Here is a 23,930-nt window from a genome sequence, read left to right as displayed (position 1 = left end):
CAGATGCCAGTTATAACATTACTTGTGAAGCCACTGCAACATGGCAATACATAGATTACTAGAAATGGGTTAAATTAATATAAGACTTAGCCAATAAAGAGCTAGAGCTAATGGGCCAAGCAGTGTTTTAATGAATATGGTTTCTGTGTGATTATTTTGGAGTTAAGCTAGCTGGGCAGCCAGGAAAAACAAGCAGCCCTCTCCCTATAACAATGAAAAAATATTTTTACCACATCCACATCTGACAGAGGTCTAGTATCTAAAAAATATGGAGAACTTAAGAGACTATACATCAAAAACAAAGATTGCAATATTAAATGGGTCCTGAACTAAACAGAGAATTCTCAAAAGGGAAGCTCAGAAACACGTAAGAAGATGTTTTTTTCCCTTGTCTCACTGTACATTTTTTTCCTATAGAGTGGTTGTTTCTTGGAGTTCTATACTTTCTTGAAGGGAAATAGAGATATAGTGAATTTGGGAAAAAGTAAGGGAAGGATCATGAGCCTTTAGTTTCAACACTCACTGGCAGTTTAAGACACAAATTCACTCAGACATCAATAGATGGACTTTTAGTTTATTTTAAATCTGATTATATATTAAAGAAAGAAAAAGTCTTCTGCAATGCAGCAATGTCCAATAGGCAGGACTTGTAAATTAAGTGGTTAAATGGAAGATTACAAGAGATTACGTTCAGAACAGTAGTATGTGTGTCAGTTCTTGACATCTCCATGAGAAGAAACAGTGAGAGTCACTAGCTAATGCATACATCTTTCATTGTATCATAACAGGTGATTTTGTACCAAAACTACAGCTGTCACTTTCAATTTAGGAAATGGTAGTTCAGGAAGATGCTTTCTCCCTTAACTTTTTAAGAGAATTTCTTTCTGGTCTTAACAAAATTATATAGCACTTGGGGATAAAGATACACCCCAGCAAGCCTGCACTGGAGGCCAAGATGGAGAAGACCTCCACAGCCACCATGACCTTGCCCTTGGTGCTATGGTAGGCAGGAAGAAAGGAAACCCAGACACTAAAGAATACCAGCATGCTGAATGTCAGCAACTTGGCTTCATTGAATGTGTCAGGGAGATTCCTGGCCAGGAAAGCCACAATGAAGCTCCCTAATGCAAGGGTACCATGGTATCCCAGGACACAATGAAATGCAATCATTGAGCCCTTGCTACATACAATGATGATGTGGCTGTGTTCACTCTTGGCATCAATTTCAATAAATGGAGGAGAAACTCCCAGCCAAATTGCACAGAGAATGATTTGGATGAGGGTACAGATGACAATGATGAAATTGGATGCCCTTGGAATCAGGTAGAACCTCATCCTTCTTCCAGGGGTTGTGACTTTGAAAGCCAGAAGCACAGTCACTGTTTTGGCCAACACAGTAGAAACAGCCACACTGAATACCACTCCAAATGTGATTTGCTGCAGGATGCACTTAGCTGCATTGGGATGACCAATAAAGAGCAAGGGACACAGGAAACAAAAGATGAGTGAGACGAGCAAGGTGTAGCTGAGATTCCGGTTATTGGCCTTCACAAGTGGAGTGTCATGGTGCTTTATGAAGATTCCAAGAACCACAGATGTGAACGCAGTGAAGCACAAGGCCATTAAGGTCAGAGCCATCCCCAAGGGGTCTTCATAGGTCAGAGAGCTCACAGTTTTGTCAATGCAATGGATATGTTCTGCATTGGCATACTGGTCCTCTGGACACTTTACACACTGATCCACATCTGATGGAGAACGAAAACTATGATTAGTGATGCTTGAGCATTTTTCTTGACAAGACATTTCATTTATGAGTGTTGACCTGAGCATTGCAATATCTGCACTTGTGCTGAGGAGGACATTGAAAGACAATGCTGCCTAGCAATACTTCCATTTGACAATACTCATCCCTTATCCTTTAGTGGGATGAATCCAAACAATTACTCCTTTGTCTATTAAATGTGTGTTAATGTCATCATTTGTCACATTATAGGGAAAGATTTTTTAGTAGAAAGACCGGAGATAGGGAATCAGAAAGAAGGGAACAGAACAAAGGGTAGAGGAGTGGATATTTGGCCCAAGAAGACAAAGCTTTCTCTGATACACTAGAAATAGTTATCACCTGTGGGAAAATAGCAATTTATAAAAGTAAAGGTGTTAACCCATTTTAGGATGAAGTGTTAAATTGGATTATCTGGATAATTAGGACAGTCATGAGGGATTTTTTCTAGCTTGACCTCACTCTTGATATCTGGACCATGATAGTCAATCTCAGGTGGAGGAAGTGAGTGATTAAGGCAAAAGATCTTGGTGGCTAGCTTTGGGAATGTAATTGTCTTAGGTTTTATATTGCTTTGAAGAGAAATGATGACCATGGTAACTCTTTTAAAGAAAAACATTTAATTGGGTCTCTTATTGTCAAAAGTTTAGTCGATTATCATCATTTTGGGATATCGTTGTATGCAGATGGACCTGGAATTGTAGAAGGGTCTTTGAATTCTGTTTTGATCCATTGGCAACAGGAAGTAAACAGACTCACTGTGTGTTTCTTGAGCATGTATGAACCTTCATACTCTGCTGCCACACTGAAACACTTCATCCAATATGACCATATCTTCTCCAAAAAGACCAAATGTCCTAATAGATTCACTCCTCATGATGTCATGGGGGAAATTTTATTCAGGCTACCATAGTAATCTAATGGTTTTTAGCAAGGCAAATGGAATGTGAGAGAAGAACATGGTTTTTCAGAGATATATCTAACATGCCTGGGATGGCTACAGTCCTGTCAGAATCACTAATTTGCATGTCTTTACATGTAAAGTCTCAAAAGAGATGGTGAAAATGAGGTCAGTTGGGTTTATATGGGGTAAGTATAAGGGGGAAATGAGAAAGGAAGGTATTGTAAATATAATTTTGATGTTGGAAAATGCAAACATAATGAAATAAATTAAATAAGTATGCCCTTAGCTGTGTCCTCATCTGATAGTAAGGATGCTGTACTCCTGAGTATTGTTCTTAACAAGCAGCAACATGGCAGTTCCCATGAGTGGCAAGCAGTTGAGAGACCTGCCTCCAGGCTGTATCCCCACTCCTGGTGTGAAACAATTGTCTGTATCTGTCAATTATATTTTAAATAAATATTGATTGGCCAGTAGCCAGGCAGGAAGTACAGGTGGGACAACCAGACAGGAAGTAAAGGCAGGTGAATGAGAACAGGATAATTCTGGGAAGAAAAAGTCCATTCCTCTGCAGTCCTGGCCCAGTCACAGACAGCAAGCAGGCACCTGAATATCCTCTCCGTGGCCAGTAATCCCTGGTAACCTTAGGAGACTGCATAGGTACACGTGCAAACCCAGCAGTTGAAGATCATGTACCATACAGCACGAACCATACTAGATGGAAGAACAGACTACTTAGGCACTGCCATGACCCACAACTGTTGGAAGAACAAAGGAGGAAGTGCCAGCACAAGAATAAATTCAACAAGTGTAAGAGCAATATGGGGCTGATAGTGATCATTCAACTGTAAGACCTAATCCAGCTGAAACCCAAGAAAACAGTCTTAATAATAACTTTAGGAAAATGGTAGTTGCTCTGAAAGAGGAAATGAAAAATTCCCTTAAGAAATCAAAAAAAGGACAAAAAAAAGTATTGGAAGAAATCAAGAAATCCCTTAAAGAAACAAAGAAAGCCATGTACAAACACTCAAATAGGCAAAGGAAACACGTCAAGACTTGAAAATTGAAATAGAAATAATAAGCAATACATAAACTGATGGAATTCAGGAAATGAAAAAATGGCTAAGTGAACAGGAACTACTGATTCAAGCATTATGGACAGAATACAAGAGACAGAAGAGACAATCACAGATGTTAAAGATACAATAGAGGAAATAGATTCATAAGTAAAAGGACATGTTAAATCCAATCAATTCCAATCATAATATATCCAGGAAATCTGTGGCACCATGCAAAGACCAACCCCAAGAATAATCAGGGTAGAAGGAGAAGAATCTCAGCTCAGAGACACAGAAAATATATTTAACAAAATAAAAAAAATCTCAACCTAAAGAAGGACATGTGTATGACGGTACATGAAGCTTACATAATACCAAATTGACTAGACCAAAAAACAGTCCCCTCACCCCATAATAATCAAACACTAAGCCAACAGAATGAAGAAAGATTTTTTTCTGACTTAAATAAATTTATTTAAAAAAAGGAAAATGTGGTTATGGAGATAAAGCTGCCTCTTTATCCTACAACCATGAAGAAAGAATTTTAAGAGCTGCAGATGAATAGGCCAATAACCATATAAATTCAGATCCATCAGAATAACACCTGTCTTCTCAAAGGAGACCCTACAAGCTAGAAAGTCCTGAACTGATGTTTTACAGACCATAAGGGACCACAGATGCAAGCTCATAATACTATGCCCAGAAAAACACTTAATTACCATAGACAAGAAAAGCAATGTATTTCAAGACAAAACCAGATTTCAACAATACCTATTCAGAAACCCAGCACTACAGAAATGCTATAATAAAAACTCCAACCCATGGAAGCTTGCTAAATCTATGTAAACACAGACAAAGGATAACTCACAACAGCAAAACCCAAAAGTAGGGAAACTCAAAACACTCAAACCTCCTAGGCCAAAACACCGCCAAGAATAGGCAATTTCTGATCATTAAGATTTCATAGTATTCATGGCCCCAGTTTGACAATAAAAAGAGATAGGCTAACAGAATGGATATGAAACCAGGATCTATCCTTCTGTGGGTTACAAGAAACACACCTCAAACCTCATAGATAGACAGTACTTCAGAGTACAAGGTTGGGAACAAAATTTCCAATCAAATGAATCTAAGATATAAGCTGGTGTAACTACCCTAGTATCTAAATAAGAATAAACTTCAAAGTAAAATTACTGAAAAGATATGGAGAAGAACATTTTATATTCATCACAGGAAAGTCCATCAAGATGAAGTCTTAATTCTGAACATCTATTCCCTAAATACAAGAGCGCCAACATTTTAAAAGAGACATTACTAAAGCTTAAATCACACATCAGACTCAAATGGACTTATGAGACTACTATGAAAAATTTTACCAAAACACAAAAGAATGTACTTTCTTTCAGGACCTCATGGGAACCTTATCTAAAATTGACACAAAGAAATTTTAATAACTCCTTATATTATATGGAACCAGTATGGGTTAAAGTTAGAGTTCAGTAGCAACACAAACCAAAAAAAAAAAATGGACAAACTCATGGAAATGCTTACAACTGAACTGGGTAAAGGAAAAAACATATAGAAAGAAATTAAAGACATCCTAGCATTCAATGAAATGAATCCACAACATACTCAAACTAATGGGACATTAGGAAAGTAAACTAAGAGGAAAGTTCATAGCACTAAGTGCCTACATAAAGAGTTTGGGAAACCTGGTGCTGTGGTGCAGATTGTACTGTAGGGAGATGATGAACTGAGAGCTTTGGCAAGCTGTGAAAACATGTTACACAGTAAAAAGAGTTATTGTTTACATGTGACTCCTTTTTTGATGAAGAACTTCCCAGAATTAGAATCTCAGAAAAGATCCTGTGAGAGTTCATTGAATGATTCTGTGAAGATGAAGTCACATTTGTATTTTGAGATGATCAGATGTTGTGACTCACAAGCTGTGAGATATATGCCATGGAAAGCTGCATATAGGGTGTGGAACTAGCAAAAGAGAGACATGTATAAAATTTTACAGAGATAGACCTATGTAAGCTCAGCTTAGTTTATGATGTCCCAGCCTTGGAAGAGGAATTGATCTAGACCAGGGACATTTACAGAGGCAGGACTGAGCCAGCAACCTTGGTCTGAGCAGAGCTGAGACATCAAACTCCACAGGAGGAGGTACAAGGGAGCAACCACTGAGCGAGTGGGCCAGAGCCAGAGACCACTGCATATCCGGGCATAAATCTGGGACCTTCCAGGGAGTAGACATGGCCCAGAACCCCTGCAGGTCTGTGTGTGAGTCAGGGACCTCTGAGGGAGTAAATCTGAGACAGGTCCTCTGTGGATCCAGGCACACCCAAGTCTGGGATCTCTGAAGGGGTAGATAGAAGCCAGAGACCTTTGCAGGATGAACCCTGAGCCAGGGTCCTTTGCAGAAGCAGATCCAGACCATGATCATTTACAGAAACAGGTCTGTGTTGGCAGCCTAAGCCAGAGTAAGCCTGAGACAGTAAAATCCATGGGAGAGGGGAAAACCCCAGAAGCGCCGAGTGACCTCCAGGAACACTGAGTGACCATTGGCATAACTAGATCCATGGTACTGACTGTCCCACAAGGAACAACCATCTGAGTCTTGGATCCACTGGCACCTAGATTAATGACCAGAGTCACAGACAGCCCAAACCATACCATTTGTAATAAAAGATGAGTAGACAAGGTAAGAACACATGCAACACCACAAAGAATAATACAACACCAGTAAAATCTAAAGACTCTTCAACAGCAAGACTTGATCTACCAAAAAAGATGAAGCAGAAGAAAAGGACCTAAGAATAATTTCAGGAGAATGTTTGAGACTCTTAAAGAGGAAATGAGATATTCCCTGAAATGATGGAGGAAAAGACAAATAAAATTTAGAAGACATTAGCAAATGCCTCAAGAAAACCAAGAAATAGCAATCAAACATATGTAAGAAACTATTCAAGCCTTAAAAATGGAAATATATACAATAAAGAAACACAAGCCAGGGGATTTATAGAAACAGAAATCATGAGGAAATGATTAGAAACCACAAATGCAAGCATAAACTACAGAGTACAAGAAATGGAAGAGAGAATCTGAAGCGCTGAAAATTACAATAGAGGAAATAGACTCATCAGTCAAAGAAAACATTAAATATAACAATAGCTTAACACAAATTATCCAGGAAATATGGGACACCATGAAAATACCAAACCTAAGAATAATAGGTATAGAAGAAGGAGAAGTTCAACTGAAGAGCAGAGAAAATATATTTAACAAAATCATGGAAGAAAACTTTCCCAACCTAAAGAAAGATATGCCTATGAAGATGCAAAATATGTGCAGAAAACCAAATAGACTGTATAAAAAAAATCCCTCTTGGCACATAATAATCAGACCAGAAAACATACAGAATGAAGAAAGAATATTAAGAGCCACAAAGGGATAAGGCCAAGTAAAATATAAAGACAGACCTTTCAAAATCACACCTGACTTCTCATGGGAGGCAATGAAAGCCAGAAGGTCATGACCAAGCATTATGCAGAGATTAAGAGACCATGGCTGCCAGCCCAGACTACTATACCCAGAAAAATTTTCAATCACCATAGAAGGACAAAACAAGATATTCCGTGACAAATCTAGATTTCACCAATACCTAGCCATAAAACAAGCCCTACACAAAGTGTCAGAAGAAAAGCTCCAACCCAAGGAAGTTGGCTACATCACAAAAAGAGGAAGAAAAAACCTATAATTGATGATCTAACAGCCAAAAATCCCAAAGTAGGGAAAACACACAAATTAACATCACCAATAATGAAAACTAAATTAAAGGAGATAGCAATCACTGGTCATTAATTTCCCTTAATAGAAATTTACTCAACTCACATTTAAAAGGAAACAGGCTAACAGATTGGATACAAAACAGAATCCATTTATCTACTCTATACAACAAACACACCTTAAACTCAAAGACAGTCATCACCACAGAGTAAAGGGTTGGGGAAAAAATTTCCAATCAGATAGACCTAAGAAACAAGCTGGTGTAGCTACCTAATATCTAACAAAGTAGATTCCAAATGAAAATCAATCAAAAGAGATAAAGAGGAACATTTCACATTAGTCACAGGGAAAATCCATTAAGAGCAAATCTCTTACTGAACATCTATGCCCCAAATACAAAGGCACAGACATATATATATAAGAAACACTGCTAAAGGTTAAATCACACACTAAACCCCCATACTAATAGTAGGAGACTTCAACACTCCACTCTCATCACTGGACAGGTCAGTCGGACAAAAAATTAACAGTAAAATAAAAGAACTAAAAGATGTTATAACACAAATGGACTTAACAGACATCTATAGAATATTCCAGCCAAACATAAAAGATTATACCTTCTTCACAGCACCTCATGGAATCTTCTCAAAAACTGACCACATACTTGGTAACAAAACAAACCTCAAGACATATAAAAGTTGGAATAACCGCATATATCTTATCATATCACAAAACAACTCTGTGATTCCACCTTACACCTGTATGAATGGCCAAGATAAAAGCACTGATGACATCTTATGCTGAAGAGGTTGTGGAGAAAAGGGAACTCTCCTGTATTGCTGGTGGGAGTGCAAGCTGGTTCAGTGCCTTTGGATACCAGTCTTGTGATTTCTTAGAAAATTAGGAAACAGCCTTCCTCAAGACCCAGCAATACCACTTTTGGATATATATCCAAAGGATGCTCAACCATGCCACAAGGACATGTGCTCAACTATGTTCATAGCAGCATTGTTTGTCATAGCCAGAATCTAGAAACAACCTAAATGCCCCTTGGGCAAAGAATGGATAAGAATAATGTGGTACAACAGAGACAGAGACCCACATTGGAGCACCGGACTGAAATCGCAAGGTCCAAATCAGGAGCAGAAGGAGAGAGAGCACGAGCAAGGAACTCAGGACCGCGAGGGGTGCACCCACACACTGAGACAATGGGGATGTTCCATCGGGAACTCACCAAGGCCAGCTGGCCTGGGTCTGAAAAAGCCCGGGATAAAACCGGTCTCGCTGAACATAGCGGACAATGAGGACTACTGAGACCCCAAGAACAATGGCAATGTTGATCCTACTGCACGTATTGGCTTTGTGGGAGCCTAGGCAGTTTGGATGCTCACCTTACTAGACCTGGATGGAGGTGGGTGGTCCTTGGACTTCCCACAGGGCAGGGAACCCTGAGTGCTCTTTGGGCTGACGAGGGAAGGGGACTTAATTGGGGGAGGGGGAGGGAAATGGGAGGTGGCGGTGGAGAAGAGACAGAATTTTTTAATAAATAAATAAATAAATTAATTAAAAATATTAATATCCAAAAAAGAATAATGTGGTACATTACCACATAGAAGAAAAAATAATTACATCTTGTAATTTGCATGCAAATGGATGGAGCTAGAAAATATCATTTTGAGTGAGGTAACCCAGACTCAGAAAGACAATTATCATATGTACTCTCTCATAAGGGTTTTTTTTAAACATAAAGCAAAGAAAACCAGCCTAAAAATCACAATCCCCCAGAACCTTGAAAACAATGAATCCTCTAAGAGAGACATACATAGATGTAAACTACATAGAAAGTAGAAAAAGACAAGATCTCCTAAGTAAATTGGGAGGATGGGGTCTTTGGGTGAGGGTTGAATGGGAGGGGAAAGGCAGGGAGTTGAGCAGAGTAAAATGTAGAGCTGAATAAAAATCAAGAAAAAAATATGATGAGAATCAAAATAATTAAAAAAAAAGAATTTGGAAAACCTCATGCTATCAACTTAACAGCACAACTGAAAGCTGTAGAACAAAAAGAATGAAACCCAATCAGAAGGACTAGATGACAGGAAACAATCAAACTTGGGCTGAAATCAATGAAATTGAAACAAAGACTACAATAAAAAGAATCAATGAAACAAAGAATTTCTTTTTTGAGAAAGTCAGCAAGATAGACAAAAGCTTATCTATATTAAGTAAAAAAAAACAGAGAAAGAAAATCCAAGTTAATCTACTCAAAAATGAAAAGGTAGAGATAACAACAGATACTGAAGAAACCAGAAAATTATTAGGGTCTCAGTAGTGGTCTTTTAATTCCCTTTAATTCCCGCACTCATGAAGCAAAGGCATGTGCATCTCTGTGAGTTTGAAGTCAGCCAGGCCTACAAGAGCTACTTCAAGTACAGACTTCAAGCCACAGAGAAACCCTCTCTTGAAAACCCAAAGAGAGATAGACAGACAGACAGACAGACAGACACACACACACCCAGAGAGAGAGGAGAGAGAAAGAGAGGGAGAGAGAGAGAGAAAGAGAAAGAGAGAGAGAGAGAGAGAGAGAGAGAGAGAGAGAGAGAGAGAAAAGACAATCATTAAGTCACATTTCAAAAACCTATACTGCAAAATACAGGAAAATCTAAAAGAAATGGAAAACTTTGTTAACAGTTACTATAAACCAAAATAAAATCAATATCTTAAAGAATAGAAACATTAAAATCTTCTAACTAAAAAAAACCCACCATGGCTATATGGCTTCAGTGCAGAATTCTGTCAGCATTTCATAGAAGAGATAATACCAATAGCTGCACATGGATAGAAGGACCTCCCACACCATTAAGAAACTAGAGCTAATGGGCCAGGCAGTGATTTAATTAATACAGTTTCTGTGTGGTTATTTCAGGTATAAGCTAGCCAGGTTGCCAGGAAGAACAAGCCACTCTTTGACTTGAACAACCAATACTCTTCAACTTGTTCTGAACAATTGAAACAGAATGAATATGTAAAATTTTTTTTATTAGGTCACAGTTACCCTGATAGCCAAACCAGACAAAGATGCAACAAAGAAAGAGAATGAGAGCTCAAACTCCTTCATGAACATTGATGAAAAAATTCTCAATAAATTACTGGAAAAAATGAATCCAAGGACACATACAAGAAAAGAAATCATCCACTATGACCAAATAAATTTCATCCCAGAGATGTGGGGTTGGTTCACAGATTTTCATTTGTTGAAAATCTGTCAATGTAATCCACCATAGAAACAGACTTGAATAAAAAACCCACATGATCATCACATTAGATTCCAAAAAAGCTTTTGATGGAATCCAACACCCCTTCATGATAACGTCTCTGGAGAGATCGGGTCTAGATAGCAGTTTCTTCCTGCTCAGTCTCACAGCCATCCATTCCAAAATACACAGTCTTTATTAATTATAAACTGGTGGCATATTAACTCATGTTTACTCTCAACTAGCTCTTAAAACTTAAATTAACCCATAATTCTTATCTATGTTTACCCATGTGGCTGAGTACCTTACTCAGTGAGGTATTCTCATCTTCCTTCTTCTACATCTGTCTGGTGACTGCAAACTGAGCCTTTCCTCTTCCCAGAATTCTCCTAGTCTGGTCAACCTACCTACACTTCCTGCCTGCCTGGCTACTGGCCAATTAGTGTTTTAGTACATCAGTAAAAGTGACAAAACTTTACAGGGTCCAAGAGAATTATTCCACAGCAATCTGGGATGCAAGGAACATACCTAAACATGATAAAGGCAATAAAAGCAAGCTAGAAGTCAATAGTAAATTAAATAAAGAGAAACTCAAAGCAATTCCAAAAAAGGAAGCAAAACAAGTCTGCCCAATCTTTCTACATCCTTTCAATATAATACTTGATGTTCTAGCTAGAGAAATAAGACAACAGCCGGGTGGTGGTGGTACATGCCTTTAATCCCAGCACTCGGGAGGCAGAGGCAGGCAGATCTCTGGGAGTTCGAGGCCAGCCTGGTCTACAAGAGCTAGTTCCAGGACAGGAGCCAAAAAGCTACAGAGAAACCCTGTCTCGAAAAATTCAAAATAACCCACACAAACAAATAAGACAACAAAAAGAGATCAAAGGGATACAGATTGAAGAGAAGAAGTCAAATTTTTGCATTTTGCAATGATGTAATAGTATATATAAGTGACCACAAAAATTATATCATGGAACTCCTGCATTTGATAAGACATTAAGTAATGTGGAAAAGAAGATGTTGGAAAAGAGATCAGAAAATAGAAGATCTCCCATGTTTATGAATTAGTAGGATTAATATAGTAAACATGGAAGTCTTACCAAGAGCAATCTACAGACTCAATTCATCTCCATCAAAATCCCAACACAATTCTTCACAGACTTTGAAAGAACAATACTCTACTTCATATGGAAAAACAAAAACCCCAGACAGCTGAAAGAATCTTGTAAAGAACCTTCTGGAAGTATCACCATCGTGATTACAAGATCTATAGAGCTATAGTAATAACAGTTTGGTTTGTCATAAAAACAGAAACAGGGATGAATGGAATTCAATGAAAGACCCTGACATAAATCCATATATCTATAAACACCTGATTTTTGACAAAGAAGCCAAAATCATACAACATCAACAAAAGAGAAATCATCATCAAAAAGTAATACTGGCAAAACTTGTGCCAACAAGTAGAAGAATGCAAATAGATTCATATCTATTGCCCTGAACAAAACTCAAAGTCCAAGTCTATCAAAGACCTCTATATAAATCCAATTGTACTGAAGCTGATAGAGAGGAAAGTGGGAAGTAGCCTTGAACACATGGGCACAGGGGACCACTTCCTGAATATAACACTAGCAGCACAAACATTGAAATCAACAATTAATAAATGGAATCTCTGAAAACAGAAAAGTTTCTGTAAGTAAAGGACACTGTCAGTAAGAAAAATGGCAGTGTACAGAGACCAGGTAAAGATAGGGAGGAGCGATTATATGAGTAAGGGGAGTGCTGTGGGACAGGTATGCTGATTGGCCAGTAGCCAGGCAGGAAGTATAGGTGGGGTGCAGAAAGTTGAGACATGGCAATGAGAATTCAGGGAAGAAAGAAGTCTCAGTCTGGAATTGTGACCTAGTTGCATAGCAAGCAAGATGTAACTGTCTTGCCGAAAAAGGCACTAAGCCACATGACTAACATAGAAAAGAATAATGGGTTAATATAAGTTATAAGAATTAGTTAATAAGAAGAGCCAAAGAAACTCTTAGGGCCAATCAGTTTATAAATAATATAGACTTCTGTGATGAGAATTAATGACATAGGGAACTGTGCAAAACAGAAACCTCAGTCAACAGGGGAGGGTGAAGATCATGGCAGGGAAACCCACAGAAATAGCTGACCTGAGCTCGAGAGAGCTCACAGAATCGGTACCAACACCTAAGGAGGTGGCATAGGACTCTTTTAGGCCTTCTGCATGTGTCTAACCGTTGTGTAGGATTGTCTGTTTATGGGATTCCTAGCAATGGAACCAGGATTTACTCATGGCACATGAACTAGCCTTTTGGAACATATTCCCTGTGGTGAAATGGATTGTTCAGCATCAATACAAAAGGAAGGGTCTAGGTCCTGCCTTAACTTGGCATGCCATGCTTTGTTGGCTCCCATGGAAGGCCTTATCCTTTCTGAATGGAGACAGGAGTGGATGTGGGGGACAGAAGGGACTGAAAAGAGAGGAGGAAGGAGAAACTCTTGTTGGTGTATGAAATAAATAAATGCAAAAAATACCCACAATCCTATGAGCTTGCGTAAAACAAGCTAGCAAACAAGTAGCGCTGAAAACAAATGTAGAAGAGGAGCAGTAACTCTATCACTGAGGGTAGAATCCTCTCTACATATTTAGCATTAGTAAGCCCTATATCTTGATGCCATCAATTTATGAACAGACAAGCTCCTTTCTTCTTTCTTTTCTGTGAGATACAGACCCAGAGTGTACTCAAGGGGGAAATAGATACAGATATAGCACCATGAGGACAATAACAGAAGAATACTCAAGTAAGAGTGATAACACAGTCAATGCCATTTACTCTTATAAATTTTTCCATTTAAAGCCAATTCAATAGATGCTGCTTGTTACTTTGGTGTATGTTGTATGTGTGAGTGCATAGAGGTCAGATGGTGTGGGAGGTCCTTCTGTTTATGTGTTGCTTTGATTGGATAATGAATGAAGGACTGCTTTGGGCCTGTGCAGGGAATAGAGGTAGGCAGGTAAAGTGAGGCAGAATGCTGAGAGAAAGGAAGTAGAAGGAGAGAGAAGCAAAGGAGCTGCTGCTAGGGACAGATGTTTGAAAACTTTACCCAGTAAGACACAGCCATGTTGCAATATACATATTAATAGAAATGGGTTAAATTATTATGTAAGAGTCAGCCAATAAGAAGCTAAATGTCATGGGCCAAATAGTGATTGAATGAATACAGTTTCTATGTGAGTATTTCAAGTCTGGGCAGTTGGGATGAACATGTAGTCTCCCCCAACAGTCAGAAGACAATTTCTAGGAGTTCATTACCTCTATTTATTACGTGGGTCCTGGGGATGAACTAATTCTTAGCTGTAGTAGCAAAAGAATTAATTACTTTGCCATATTATTGGCCATTAATATGCTTTAAAGACTTTTATTTTATTATATGGGGTGAGACCCATAGAGAAAAACAATATGTCTGTCATTTGTATATACCCAACACTAACCAAATAATCACTTGACTAAGAAGAGCATAGGTGACACCACGATTCAGATAATTGTGACTAACGTATTTTCATACTAAACTGTTTTAATATGATATTTGTGACATTATTAAGTGGGTTCTGTACTTAAAAATATTGAATGCAGGACTCCTCATATGTTCTATATCATGTGTCAGTACATATAAATATTCCCTAGAGTTCAAATCACATTGATCCTTTGAAAAGAGGGGTCTTTGTATCTTGCTTAAAGTCTTCTCTCTCATATTCAACTGTTAGTGATTTAACTGTACAAGTAATTATTCCTGTTTTCATTAACTATACAGAGAACTTACAATTGGTTCCTAACATCCACATAACAGAGTTCTGTAGTGAGAGACTGATAGAAGGACCTCACACACCAGAGTTCAGTGGATCTGATGTCCTATTCTGATCTTCATTGATTCTTATATGTACATGATGCCTATAAGTGTCTGTAGGGATACATACACACATGCAGTTAGATTAAACAATCACTAGGAAAGACCTTGTTTAGAATTCTCTCACATTGCAGTTTGAATATCAAAACTGCTTCTTTGAGAAACTGACATATGCCATGAATTTTCAGTGAGTCAAAGATCTATGTCGTAGCAAACAGTTTGACTTAAATAGACATTGATATTGATCACATTCCAAAAAAATCTAACTTAGGAAAGGGATATAGTCAATCTGTGCAGCAGATTTTAGACCCTTTGATCATCCCTCTGTATGTTAGAGAGGATGATAAACATGAAGGGTTTATCTCAAAAGTAAATACTCACTTGTGTCATTAGAAATTTCATTTTCTGGGCAGGGACTGCATTCAAAACAGCAGGCTGCCATTCCCTCCTGCCTGAACTTTCTGAATCCAGGACCACAATCAGCACTGCACACAGAGGGTGGCATCTGAGGAAAATTAGACAAATGATGATATCAGGAGATCTGCCTATTCATTCCATAACTACTTTAAATTACCTTAATAAAATTTCAATAAATTTATTTTATATACGAAAGAGTGACCATATTTCACTTAGCATATTATAGAATGCCAATTTATGTGAATGTGTAGAAAAAATTTAATATAAAACTGAGTAGCGTCACATTGCTGGAAATTTAGGAAGAAGAATCAGTTGTTCAGTCTGGACAAATAAACATGACAGAGCATGCGAAGAGTTTTTTCTACTTAAATTTTACAATTTGACAATTTGACACAAAGAACATTAAAAGGTTAGAAGGAACCTTAACCAAAAAAAATTTCCATTGGATTATCCTGTAACTATAACTGCAAAACATTTTACTCATTGGTATTTGATGTATAAGTGCCCAGTCTACTGTGGGCAATGCTGTCCCCTAGGCAGCCTGTATGAGAAATCAAGTAGAAGAAGCCATTAAGCAGTGCTCCTTCAGGATCTGTACTTTGTTGCAGTCTTCAGATTCCTGCCTTGTCTTCCCTCAACTATAACCCACAAGTCAAACCAGCCCTCCCTTCTCACTTTGCTTATGGTCTGTTTAATCACAGCAATAGCATAGCAAACTAGGACTAATGGAGCAATCTAAAACAGGGAAATACTCCTCAAATCTGAGACAGCACACATGAACTCCACTAAAATCACCCTGCAAAGCATGACAGAGTGTAAAAAGATAGAAGAATAGGTAGAGCCTGGTGCATTTCTAGCGATGAATTGCTGAGTTGATGTGCACTGAGATGGAAGGTGGAGTGTTTCCTGAGAATAATGTGCTTGACAAAGGCTGCAGGTGCTGCAGAACCTCGATAAAAGTTAAATAACTTAAGGTAAATTTAAAGATTTCTTAAAGTTTAAAATAAAATATCTTCAAATCATCAAAAAAAACCTGGTGATAGGGCTCTTTATGCTGCTTCGGAAAACTGCTAATACTGCAGGTCACAATGTATGCTCTGTTCAGTGCTGAGTTCAGTGTTGAAACTGCAGTGTCTCCTATGGACAGGCTCTTTCATATTCTCCACAATATAATTAGGGACAAACATTCCTTTGTTTTTTGCCTCCTTGAATGAGGGTTTCACAGTGTAGTGGTGGTAGACTTCACTCCTTTTATAGACTAGGCTGACTTAGATCCCACAAGGATATGTCTCTTCTGCCTCCTGAATGCTGGGGTTAAACATGTATGCTACCAGTGGACATATTTCTTTCTTTCTTTTTTTTTAAGATTTATTTATTTATTTATTTATTTATTTATTTATTTATTTATTATGTATACAATATTCTCAGTATTATTCTCAGTATTCTGTCTACAGGCCAGAAGAGGGCACCAGATCTCATTACAGATGGTTGTAAGCCACCATGTGGTTGCTGGGAATTGAACTCAGGACCTTTGGAAGAGCAGGCAGTGCTCTTAACCACTGAGCCATCTCTCCAGCCCCAGTGGACATATTTTTTCCCTTCTTTTCTGTTTTTAATGGTTGCAATTTCCCTTTATACTTGCTAAGATATTAAGGAGTATTTTGAATGACTGTGGAGAACATGTATTTACTTGTCCACTTTTTACCCATGTATTTTGAAGTGTGGTCTCTATATGCATCTTTAGCTGGCTTGGACTTGCTATGTAGACCAGACTTGCAATAAAAAGACAGGGCTCTTTGACTGTCTCTGCCTCCCAAGAGTTTAGATTAAGATATGTACCTCAACATACAACTGGCCTCACTTAGGATTTTAATGGAAATTCTTGAGTTTCTCTCCTTATAGGACTATGTTGTCAAAAGCTTTGCCACAGAAAACATTTTTAAAGTTATCAGGCAAGAAAATATTAATTAATCAAAAGAAAACCTGATTTTGTCAAGATGTGATATTTCTTTTGTGCTGTTTTTTTAAATTTTTTAATTAACTCTGAATGAATGCTGAAATTGTTATGCACACCTTCTACATATATTTGGATTATCCTCTAGTTCTATCCATGAGTCTATTTATGCGCCACATTTACATAACTGATCTGCGTAATTTGAACCAAACTTATATCTCTGAAATATACTCATCTTTACCAGAGGAACAGATATTTCTGTTGTGTTGTTGAGGTTTTGTGTTTTTTTTTGTTTGTTTCATTTTGTTTTTGCAGAATTAGGCTGGATATTTATTTAGTGGGTTATGGAAGGGAAAAGGACAAAAGGGAAAAGAGCAGAGAGAGAGGAAGAGAGGGGGAGAAGTGGGGAGAAAAGAGAGACAGAAATTGCCTTTTTGGGAGAGAGATGGGAAGGCATGTTATTGAGTGTTTTACTCAGGTTTAGTTGAGAAATTTTACATCTATGTCCATCAAAATGTTTAGTCTCTAATTTTTTTATCATGTTACATTTTCTCAAATATTCTCCCACCCCATATTTATAGAAGTAGTCTCTTCATGTTTGTAAGTGAGGTTTGGTTTTGGAAGCAAAAATGACTGCTGGTTTTATAGCCAATCTTGATGTTTGTGTATTTTGACTAGAGAATGGGAAGATTAACAATAAATTGGTATTGAAAATCTTTAGCTAATTATTAATGCTCTTCATATGAATTCCATAATAGTGTGAGAATGGTTGTGAATTCCAATAATTTATGTTCATCATTGAATTTTTTTCTATCTCTGTATTTGTTAGGCTTCTTAGGAGTAACAAACTTACAGAACAAAACTGTGTCTGTTTCTGTCTCTATCTCTGGCAACTGAAAATCCAGATAAAAATCTTTCCACACTTAAAAGATCTCAATTAATAGCAGGTTCTCTCTCTCTCTCTCTCTCTCTCTCTCTCTCTCTCTCTCTGTCTGTCTGTCTGTCTGTCTTTCAGTCCTTTAGCCTTCCTTTCTGTATGTCATACTTCTTTTTTATTTTTTGTTACGTTTTTAACGACAAGGTTTTTATCTTTCATCCTAGCTGTCATGGAACTCACTGTGGAGAGCAGGTTGTCCCCCAACTCAGAGATCCACCTGCCTGTACCTCAAGAGTTCTGTGATTAAAGGCATGCACCACCCCTCCACTTTGTAAGGTGTTTTTTCCTATCTCAAAGATATGGATGGGTAAGAAGTAAATCATCCCACTTCACATTAAGCAAAATTACCTTTAAGTTTTGCTCTGCATATTTGGGTTTCATTGAATTCTGAATACTGTCAACTTGATACTCAAGAGGAGGCAACACAGTCTCCTTCGTTTATGAAAGATAACTTTGTTGGGTATAGCTTGGGGCTTGACAGTTATGAATCTAACTGCTTCCGTTCTAGCACTGATACTGTCCTGTTTCCAGAGAGTTCATGAAGGAATCTACTGTAATCCAGGTGGGGAATTTCTATGAAATGGACTTCTTTCCAGAAGCCTTCAACTTCTTCTCTTTTTCTATATATTTTGAATTCAAAGTATACTATAACAGGGGAAGGTTCTCTTCTGATATTATGTGTTTGGTATTTAAATGCCTCCTGTTTCCAGATAGCCACGTGTTCCACTGTATTCTGGAAAATCACTGTTACATAGTATTGGATATACTATTGATGCTTAAGGTATATCCTTCTTCTCCCCTGGCAATAGTTTAAAAATTGGATCATTTAATTTTATCCTCTTGGTCTCACACATCTTTTATATTTTCTTATTTTGTCTTCATCATAGTTTCAGATCTCTATTTTCAGCCTGGTCTTCGAGTCTTGCTACCCTGTCATCATCTTGAAGTATTCTGTTAGTGAGACTTTTCACTGATATTTTCAAGTGATTTCATTTGTCTTTCCTTTCCATATTTTAGTTTGAATATTTTTCATTATTTTGTACCTTTTGGGATGTATCTGCCACATGCTCACACATTTCCATATTGTATGCAAGTTTTTTTGAACTCCTTGCTTTGTTCTGGAGGTTGTTTGACTTTCAAGGTCATCTTTGAATTCTTTGTTCAGTACTTCATTGAACACACTCTTGTTTAAACTTCTGACTCTAATATTTTTTGCATGGATGTGTTCATAGTTTCTTCACTTGTTTGTGTATTGAAATTTGCATATCTATGAGTATAGCCCTGGTTGCATTGTTCGTAATCCTCTGGATTCCTGCAGTGGATATTTTTGTAACGCTCAAGGTAGGCTAGCTTACAACACACGTGACATTTCATTACTGATCTCTGAATGTACATGTAGTTCAGTAATTAACCCTTCAGATCAAATGTCCTTTTCCCGGAGAATGACTCTCCTCATCATTCTGAGAAAGGATATTAACTGTAGACTTCATACTACCCGGGCAACCTGAATATAACTTCAGATAAAGATTGGAGTGTTTCTTGAAGTTAACTCCTTTAAAATTCTAGCCACTTTGTAGTTTGGGAGTTTGAATTAGATACCTTAAAATCACCTTCATGAGAATTCTTATCTATACCATACATAGAAGCCATAGAAGAATATATCATTTATAAATTTTCAAAAGCAAATTTCTTTACTACCAATACCTCCACCCAAAGAGATAAGGAAACTGGATACACACTTGTTTGTTTTAAGTGAACTTTGAAAGAATTAATGGGATCAAGAAATGTTCCTCTAGTGTGAAATTTCTTTTACAGTATAAGCTTCAGGGCTAGAGAAATGGCTCAGCTGTCAATAACAATTGCTCTTCATGAGCAGAGGCAAGATTCATTAATAGTTCACCCTGTGTGGAACAAGTTGTCTCCACTTTCGTGGAAATCAAAAGCATTTTTCTGACATGCATATGCACCACACATTCCAGTACTGCACAGAATCACGCTGAAAAACATTCATACCAACAGAAAAGAAAAAGACAGAAAGATAAAACAAGATTACAATTCAAAAAATTTCTAAATGGGTCAAAAAATGTTATGTTGATACATGGCTAAAGATATTGGCAATTTAGAACATGTTGACAAAAATGCTTAAAGCAAATTATTTAATAAAAATCAATGATTGCCATTTGTTTACTTTCCTCCCCCTTACAATTTGCCTCAGTCTTCCAGCATCTGTGTCAGAGGTGCTGCAGAAAAGAGGAAAACCACTGTGTATTAATTAGAATAGGACGAACAGAATATTGCAGGAAATAAGATTAAACAGTGGTAACCACCAGTTGGCTATTTATTTTAAAAGCTTGAAACATGTACTTGTATGATAAAAATCACAGTATGCATGCATGAAATCCTGAAATAATTCATACAATGTCACATCAAAAGTGAAAAGAAGAAACATTTTGTAAGAGGCTAGAAAATGGCTCCTAAAGTGTCAATCTATTTTTACTAAGTTACATGGAAGCACAAGTGGACCCACATGACAGCGTTCCTGCTGTGTAATGCAAATCAGTACATCAGGTTAGACTTACCTGTCTCCTTCCAGTGGCCCACTCTATAGCGTCTTCATATAAATGGAGCTGTTGACGATGTGGGAAATATGGGCTAAACATTCCTATCTTCACCTTAAGTCCAAGCCCATTTGGGAAATTCCAAATCTGGAAAATGTCATACTCTGGCTGCAGTTTTTCTTTCTGGTTCATGTTCACTCTGTCCCCAACTGGATTAGTGAAGTGGGCCTTCCTAATTAAGGAGTACAGCTGAAAGACAGTCAGCATTCTTTAGTGAGTGTGCCCTTCCTTGAAGTCAGAAAATATATTCTTATTTCATCTTAAATGTAACTTTATTGAATGTGCCCATGTGAGAAATCTCAATGAAAGCAAGTAGATAAATGGAAATATAATAACAGTCCTAGAATTTTATTTCATTCAGGGAAAATACCAAACATAAGCACAGACAAATTTGAAGACATCAATGGTAAGTATAAAATATTCATAAACACATACACACACAGACTCCTATTCATATATAAAACCATACATAATACAGGCACATACTATTTACACATACATACACCTGAACCCAAGAAAGGATATGAATATAGAGACACACAGAGACAGACTTATGCACTCAGACACAGAGAAAGAGAAACCCACAAAACGTACACAGGCCCATGTCAGGAGGTATTTTCCCAAAAAGTATAGCAGGGACTATTGTCCTAAGGATATTTGTGGGGAGCCCCACACCCAACTATCTTGAGCTATCTGTTAGCCGAACCCGCCCCACATTCCAGCTTTCTAGAAATTGGTGGTTGGAATCACAAAAGCAACGATTCCGCTTGCATAGAGAACACTAGGTGTGTTGACTCGTGACCGACTTGTGACCATTGCTGCAAGATCCCTTCCTGCCCTTGCCATGCCCCTGCCCCCATCCCAAGACAAATTCCTCATTCAAGGGCTATTTAAGCCACAACCATTTCACTAATAAAGTGAGACCTTGACAAGAGCTCTGCTTGGTCTCCTTCCTCTTTCCCGCGCCCACGTCTTTTTCAGATAGCGCCTCTCAGGGACCCTGGAATAACTGACCCTCCAGGTGGGTTACAAGCCTGGAATAACTGACCCGCTGGGCGGGTTACAGGCCCATACACATGCTCACAAATTCATAAATAAATATGCACAAGGAGACATACACAGTTATAAGCAGCCACGCATGGACACAATGACAGAGACAAATTTATCCTCAAATGCAAAGTTAGGCAGAAAAACATGGAAAGGAACAGAAACACAGATTTACATATGTACAACACATTCACCAAAACACGTCCATACATAGTAAACAAATATGCATAAGTGCAAGCACAATCACAAAAACAGACAAATCACACACATAGGAACTTATAGACACATGCACTGAAAATACACATGGGGAGAGACACACAGAAACACACCCATAGAGAAAGACATTGACAAAAGGCCAAGTTATTCCCACTTATACACACAGGTAGATTGGCAGATAGATAGGAGCACATTTTTAACATCTAAACAGATATACCCAGAAGTACAGAGAAACACACAAACATCCACCCTTACACAAAAAGAACCATCCATTCATACACACGTGAGTTTTCCAGATCCCAGAGTTGGGGCACATTAAGTTTAGAACACCTGGGCAAACTATGCCCTACACTGATTACCACATATTTGTCAATTAATGAGCAAAAGCTCATCTTTAATCATGGAGAGGATTAATGAAGAAGACTCCCATGTTTCCAGTATTACAATAGGGGTGATGATATTCAGGTGCTGTATAACAGGATCACTGGCTTTTATTGAGAATTTGTGTTTCTCAACCCACAATGTATTCATTTGAGATTTCCCAAATCTCTAAATTTACTTCCTCAAGAGGAAAAATGTTCAAAAATCTTTCTATTTGGGGAAATATATCATAACCCACTAGAATGGGATAGCTGAGACTCTAATATAGACTGATATAGAAAACAATGGATATCATCAAATAGAAAGATTACCTTCATGCAGTTAGACAGGTGTACTTCCTCATTGTCCACTGACTGAAGAAGCCTCTCATGGAGAGCATGGGCCATAGTATACACAGCATTGTATATGTCATAGCTGTCATCACTAAAAGCCATGTCGAATGTCTGTGCAATCAGCCATTCCAATGAGCTGTTGGATGAGCAGTTCCTCAGTGTCTTACACAGAGAAGCCGAGACTTCACAGTTAAAATTCATCCATTCCAGCCCCGCCAGGTATTCATCTGAGTATTTGAGAGGGTTCAATGTCTGAATAAAATTTCTAAAACCAGAAATCTCAGCATGGTGGTGTGCAAATGCTAGAGTCCCATGGAACAATTCAGTCAAGGGGTCACTCTGACTTGTAGTGACATCGAACTGTGAGGTGGTGACCCAGATTCTCTTTATTCCTCGGGATGTCCACCTTCTAAAGCTGGCACTTAGAAGACTATCTGTCTCACCATAAATGATAACAACATTTGACGACGATGTCAAGATTTGGTTATAATACACTTCAGCTCTTAACTTGTACAATTGAATGTTGAGCGGAATCATGTTCACAAAGGCAAAGCAGAGTATATTTTTTTCCATCTCTGTTCTCAAATATGAGAAAAACTGGATACCCTGATCATTGTCTGAGATGGTCAGCCCAACCCAGTTCCAGCTGAAATGAAGTATGAGGGAGACCATGGCCATGGGTAGAGATGTGTCCTCAGGGGCCATTTGATACAGAAAAGGAAATTGTTCACGATCGCTCAGGGTAGGATGGAAGGGTCCATAGGTAAGCTGAAAAAACTAGGAAACAAGGAGCAGCGTGAGGTATCATGCACTCTTAAGGACTTGTTACAGACACTTTTCTGCCAAGAGTTCTAAATCACACACCCTTGCCGGTTACTCTTCCCTCACCTCTATTTCAAAAAGGTAAATACAGAAGTCCCCTGAATAGTACCCATAGACTAAACAGTTTGAGATAAGTGTACTCCAGTCTCTTCCTCACACCTTTTCTTAGCACCTGAGAGTGTCACCAATGGAGACAGGATTTCTTGCCAACCCATGACCACACTAAATCTCACCTGATAAGGATAGAGGCTGTTCATGAATTTTGCATCCATAGAAGATATTATCCAGTTTGGTCCTGAAAGCATAACTGCACATGTGTTCAAGCTTTCACAGTTATAATTAGGATAAACACCTTCAGTATCTTTAGTAGGGAATGTAAAACGATATTGAATGCAAGTGCGTAATTGTGGCAGAGTCTTACACCCACTTGACATAATTTGAAATATTAAAGTCATATTTGGTAAAAGATTCGAGTTCCTGTTGACTTCAGCCAAGGAAAA

At 38.0% G+C, this 23,930-nt stretch overlaps 1 protein-coding gene across 1 annotated transcript; it reads right to left on the bottom strand.

The window, feature by feature from the left end:
• Positions 1 to 840: 840 nt before the first annotated feature.
• Positions 841 to 23,717, bottom strand: LOC126487536 (vomeronasal type-2 receptor 116-like). The gene is made up of 5 exons (XM_050120374.1): positions 23,664 to 23,717; positions 22,588 to 23,385; positions 20,594 to 20,821; positions 15,088 to 15,211; positions 841 to 1,745 (listed from the first exon to the last, which is right to left on the bottom strand). The coding sequence occupies exons 1-5, from the start codon at positions 23,700 to 23,702 to the stop codon at positions 841 to 843; spliced, it is 2,094 nt and encodes a 697-aa protein (XP_049976331.1). The 5' UTR covers positions 23,703 to 23,717.
• Positions 23,718 to 23,930: the final 213 nt, after the last annotated feature.

Source organism: Alexandromys fortis, unplaced genomic scaffold, assembly GCF_014885135.2.
Source record: "Alexandromys fortis isolate MF-2015 unplaced genomic scaffold, M_Fortis_MF-2015_v1.1 scaffold_174, whole genome shotgun sequence".
Lineage (NCBI taxonomy): Eukaryota > Metazoa > Chordata > Mammalia > Rodentia > Cricetidae > Alexandromys > Alexandromys fortis.
The sequence above is the reverse complement of the archived record's forward strand: the minus strand, read 5'-3'. Positions and strand labels throughout refer to the sequence as shown.